Source organism: Otolemur garnettii, unplaced genomic scaffold, assembly GCF_000181295.1.
Source record: "Otolemur garnettii isolate 467f Iridium unplaced genomic scaffold, OtoGar3 scaffold00003, whole genome shotgun sequence".
Taxonomy (NCBI): domain Eukaryota; kingdom Metazoa; phylum Chordata; class Mammalia; order Primates; family Galagidae; genus Otolemur; species Otolemur garnettii.
In genome coordinates, this window is record NW_003852398.1 from 4,221,841 (window position 1) to 4,227,456 (window position 5,616).

Genomic DNA, 5,616 nt, shown 5'->3' on the forward strand with positions numbered 1-5,616 from the left:
CACAACGCCTGGCCATTTTTTGGTTGCAGCCATCATTGTTGTTTGGTGGGCCCGGGCTGGGGATTTGAACCCGCCACCTTAGGTATATGTGGCTGGCGCCTTAGCCGCTTGAGCCACAGGCACCGAGCTGGTCTTGAAGCTTCCGCATTAGTACCTGATGCTATCACGTAAGAAGTTCACTCTGCTTGAAAGACTAGAAGGCCCAGCATATGCCCCATCTAAAGGGATGAGCTGCTCCTTGGTGCCTGATTATTGTCACTAGTGGGAACATGGGTCCACTGTGGCCAGAACCTCTGGCTTTTAAAAGCCAGAAATCTGGACTCCTGATTTTTTTTTTCCTTTTTAAGACAGGGTCTTGCTCTGTAACCTGGGCTAGAGTGCAGTGGCATCATCATATCTCACAGCAACCTCACTCTCCTGGGCTCAAGTGATCCTCCTGCTTCAGCCTCCCAAGTAGCTGGGACTACAGTTGCCCGCCACCACACTTGGCTGATTTTTCTATTTTTTGTAGAGATGGGGGTCTCACTCTTGCTCAGGCTAGCCTTGAACTCTGGGCCTCAAGTGATCCTCTTGCCTTAGCCTCCCAAAGTGCTAGGATTACAGGCATGTGTCATCACACCCTGACTCCTGATCTTTCATTAAATAGCAATGGCTCTGATGTGTAATGTTATATAGGACAAACTTAACTTGTCTTGGGACCGGATGTGGCTAGTTGAGATTGCAATCTCCAGTTCAGGTGTCAGGGACTAAAAGAGGGGTGCTCTAAGCAGAAGCTGCAGGAGGGACACACGAAGCCTGGTGTGCTCAGTGGCCCAGTCTGGCTGGGATCAAGAAGGGCAGCTGTGGGATATGGGGAAGTGCGTGAGCTCAGGCAAGACCCCTGACCTCTTTGGGCTTCAGCATCCTCATCTGTAGAATGTGTTACCTCACAGGGTTGTTGAGAGGCTCCACTGCGGCAATGCTGAGCTGAGCTGAATGTGCTGGCCCTCACTGGACTGCCCCTGCCCTCACACCTGTGACTTTAGGAGCTGAAGCTCCTGGGTCTGGGGACAAAACAACAGCAATCCTTGAATGATTTTTTGGAGCTGACAAGGTGCCTTCAAACCTACCACACACACTTCACTCCTTGCCCCTTTTACTCCCCATCCCAGCACTTAGCACCTGCTACAGCACTTAGTTTGCAGACCGACTATCTCCCTCCACTGGGAGGTAAGTCCCACCAACTCAGGAACGTTATCCCAGAGCCTGTCACAACCCTGGAACACAGAAGGTTCTCAATGCATCTTTTTAAGGAATAAATGTGTATTAACTCATTTTATTCTCACATAAATTATGTAAGTGGGTAGTATCATGATATCATTGTTGCCACCACATCCTCGCCATCACATGGACAAGTAACTTCGGCGGGCATTGCTTAGCCAAGAGCGGGTAGAGCTAGTACTGGAACCTTAGGCTACAGATCCTAAGGCCTTCTTATCACCCACTGTCTCCCCATCTAGGAAGAAAAGCGGCCCTTCCCATCAGGGACTTAAAAAACCTCACAGAGCCTGGAACCCACAGAAGCTTCCAGTTGGCTGGACACTGGTCCTCACAACCTAAGGGCACCACTGGGTCAAGTAGGCATACACCTCTACCAACTAGTTCCAGGGAGGAAGGGGATGGAGAGAAGGGGGTGCAGGTGAGAGAGCCCCAGGCAGGGTCTCTGTACCTTGTTGATGCTGAACTGTCCTTCGAAGCGGCAGCCTGCCCCATTGTTCAGCGGGATCTTCATGGAGTTATCGATGTGGCCCACCTCGTGCCTGCCCATCTCATCCTGAATGTCCAGCCCAACCACTGTAAAAACCAAGGGGAGGCAATGATCACAAACCCAGAGACACAGGAGGTTGGGAGCAGCCTCTCCTCTACAGGAACCCTCATCCACTCTCTGAACAGGCCAGGCCCGGGGCCCTCTAAGAGCTCATGGTCTGGGATCCAGAGTCGATAGGGTACAGGGGATGACTCTGTTATATGTGAGGCTGAGGGGAGGAGGGGAGTAAAGATTCCAAGGCACACTGGTGGTCTGAATCCTGGCTCTGCTTTTTATCCTCACTACAACCTTGGCTCAGGTTCTTAACCTCTGGATGCCTCAATTTCTTTCTCTATAAAATGGGGCTGGTAATGGGTAACTGAGCCCTTCTTGCAGGATTATGAGGATCAACAGGCACAGAAAATTAGAACATTAGAACAAGGTCTGATGCACAGTAAGTGGAAAGCACATAATAAATGTTAGCACTTACTGCACCTGATGTCCCTGGGTTCATGAGGTGAACAGGCTCCAGCAGGCCTTCATGCATTTACCAATCACTCACTTATGCCTTCCTTTATCCCATGCCTGTGCCCCCCCAGCCCTGTGGAATAGCACAAAGGGAAAAGACAGACCCTGCCCTGCAGGAGGCTCGGTGCTTTTCTAGGCTCCTCAGTACACTAAATGGAAACCCTGGTCTTGATTCCAAGGGGACCCTGTCACCTTATTGGGACTCAGCTTTCCCATCTGAGTCCCATCTGAGTACCCAAATGGGTACACCAATGCCAACAGCATTCCCTGAGATAGTCCAAGTGGTAAGCAGAGAGAGGATCCCTGTAAACTATGGAAAGTTTCCCACGCAGGAGGAATAGAAAGGAGGCTACAGTGCAAGAAAAACAGCTGGAAGCAATCTGAAGAGTGCCACCCCATGTTCCTCAGTGGGAATAGGGAGGCAAATGAGGGCCCACCGGAGAAGGGAATGTGGTACCTCCACGGCCTGTAGTATGGGGGAAATGCTGATGCTATAGCGTTACATTTAAAAGAAACATGAGGGGCAGTGCCTGTGGCTCAGTGGGTAGGGCGCCAGCCCCATATACTGAGGGTGGTGGGTTCGAACCTGGCCCAGCCAAACTGCAACAAAAAAATAGCCAGGCATTGTGGTGGGCACCTGTAGTCCCAGCTACTCGGGAGGCTGAGGCAAGAGAACTGCCTAAGCCCAGGAGTTGGAGGTTGCTGTGAGGTGTGACACCACGGCACTCTTGCTAAGGGCGATAAAGTAAGATTCTGTCCCAAAAAACAAAAAAACAAAAAAATAAAAGAAACGCAGGCAGGTCTCTGTTTGACTTAGCAGTTCCAACCCTTGGAACCAGTCCTACAGACCCTACAGACACATACATGTGTGCCCAGATGTATGGGCAAGGCTGCTCTGGACAAAGTTATTTGAAATCGTGACAACTGGGAGCAACTCAACTGGCCATCACTGTGGGGTCAGCCAATAGTATGGCCTTCATCTGTGATACAGCAGACACAAAGAACGGAGAAGAGGCTCCAGTGGGGCAGAGGTAACTTAGCAGTGCCGGGACCTCAGGCAGGACACCTAACTGCTCTCTGTGCCTCAGTTTCTTCCTCTATCACAGGCTTGTGGTAAGGATTAAAGAAAACTGACACAGCACTTGCTATGTGCTAGACTCTCTTCTAAGTGCCTTTTAGGTAAGAACATGCCATCTGAACATCTCTGTGGGGAAGATAATATTAGCAGTGCCACTCGGCATTTGGGGAAACCAAGGCACAGAAATCTCTCAGTTAAGAAACAGCAGAGCTTGGACTGGAATCCACGTGGTCTTGCTCTAGAGCCCACACCCTCCAGCCACTCTGTTGGGCATCACTACACCCAAAGGATATAGGATAGGGCCTGGCTTGGGACAGGAACTGAATAAATGGCAGCTGTTATTATTTTACTCATATTATGAATAATGTAAGAACAGTTCCAAGATATTAGCTGAAAAAAAAGAGAAACTCCAGAGGGTCCCATATCAGAGAGTTTCAATTGTATAAAAAGGGGGAAAAACCCCTCAAACACGATATATGTTGGCAGACATGTAGGAGTGGGGAGAAGGGACTCCAGCCGCTAGCAGAGGCTTTCTCTGGGGAAGACGACATGGTGGGTACAACGAGAGCGAATACGGAGGCGCGCTTTTACTTTTTACTTCTTAAATATATTTTTATATTTTTGACTATGTTGTCTTTTTAAATATAATACAAAGTTTTCCTGTATTAGCTATGTATTAAAGATTATTACTTTTAAAAGCAGGATATGAGATCATACATGCAGCCTGATCTCAGCCATGTTCAGAAATGCAGAGAGGACGGCCAGCTGGACAGAATGATGTCAAAAAGTCAACCGACAGTCATCGGGGAGTGGAATGATGGGCAATTTTTTCTATTTCTCTGGACTTTCCAGAGATACGATGCTGAGCCTACATTTTTTTCTATAATAAAAACTTCTATTTCTTTTAAAGAAACACCAGCTGGGCTCTGACTGTGGGTGGGGGTGGGGTGTTCAAGTTATAACCCTGAAGATCCAGCAGAGCCCAGTGAGATGTGGGGCAGCACAGCCAGAGGCCTGATGTCACCCGGCCTCTCCTAGAACAACATCCTTTCCCTTCCCTGCCCCACTGGTGCCGTCCTCTGGCCTCATTAAGAATTTCCCTGCTTCAGAGACACAATCAATTTCTAAATGAGAAGCTGCCAGATGGATTATTTTTGTAAGGGAAAGAGAAAACATAATAAAAAATAAAACCAACCTATTTCAATACATTCCCTGGCTTGGGGCCCATTGAGGATTCAAAATTGTGATGTAAGTCTCACCAAAAGCCATTAACAGAGCTAAATCTATCCTTTTCTCTGGCTGGAGACCCACCCAGTGTTCTGCCCTCAGTCATGCCCTCTGACAGAAGGCAAGCGGGTGGGAAGGGAAAGGCCTGCAATAAATTCCCTGACTGGCTACACAGAGGGACAGCTAGAACCCCAGCCCAGACAAGCAGTCCACTTGCTAATAAGTCTAGGAACCATCTCGTTGGATTCTCCCAACAACATTAGGCCTGTATAGATATTACTAAGACCATTACTAAGACCATTACTAAGACCAGGAAACTGAGGCTCGGAGAGGTTACCTTAGCCAAGGTCACAGTTTTAGTGAGTTAAGGAGCCAGGATTTGACTCTGAATTGTAATTTTTTTTTTTTTTTTGAGACAGAGTATCACTATCTTGCCCTTGGTAGAGTGCTATGGTGTCACAGCTCACAGCAACTCTTGGGCTTAAGCGATTCTCTTGCCTCAGGCTCTCAAGTAGTTGGGACTACAGGTGTCAGTCACAACACTCAGCTGCTTTTCTGTTGTAGCTGTCATTGTTGTTTAGCAGACCTGGGCTAGGTGAGAACTCGCCAGCCCCAGTGTAGGTGGCTGGCGCTCTACCCACTGAGCTATGGGTGCCAAGCCTGAACTGCAGTTTGAATGAATTTTTGTCTTATACAAATAATTCACTCTCTTGGTTAAAACAAACAAACAGGCTCAGTGCCCACAGCTTAGTGCGTAGGTCGCCAGCCACATGCACCGGGGCTGGTGGGTTCGAACCAGGCCCTAGCCTGCTAACCAACAAGGACAACAACAACAAAAAAATAGCCAGGCATTGTGGTGGGTGCCTATAGTCTCAGCTACCTGGGAAGCTGAGGCAAGAGAAACGCTTAAGCCCAAGAGTTTGAGGTTGCTGTGAGCTGTGACACCACAGCACTCTACCAAGGGTGACACAGTGAGACTCTGTCTCTTTTTTTTTTT

The 5,616-nt window shown here is 48.6% G+C and overlaps 1 protein-coding gene across 2 annotated transcripts in view; it reads right to left on the minus strand.

Moving 5' to 3' along the window:
• Nucleotides 1-5,616, minus strand: part of ERGIC1 (endoplasmic reticulum-golgi intermediate compartment 1) — a 115,693-nt gene that overhangs the window by 39,338 nt on the left and 70,739 nt on the right. For both annotated transcript variants that reach the window (XM_023515218.1, XM_023515223.1), the window contains exon 5: nucleotides 1,709-1,833. In XM_023515218.1, the coding sequence (XP_023370986.1) occupies nucleotides 1,709-1,833 (125 nt within the window). The remainder of the gene's footprint in view (nucleotides 1-1,708; nucleotides 1,834-5,616) is intronic.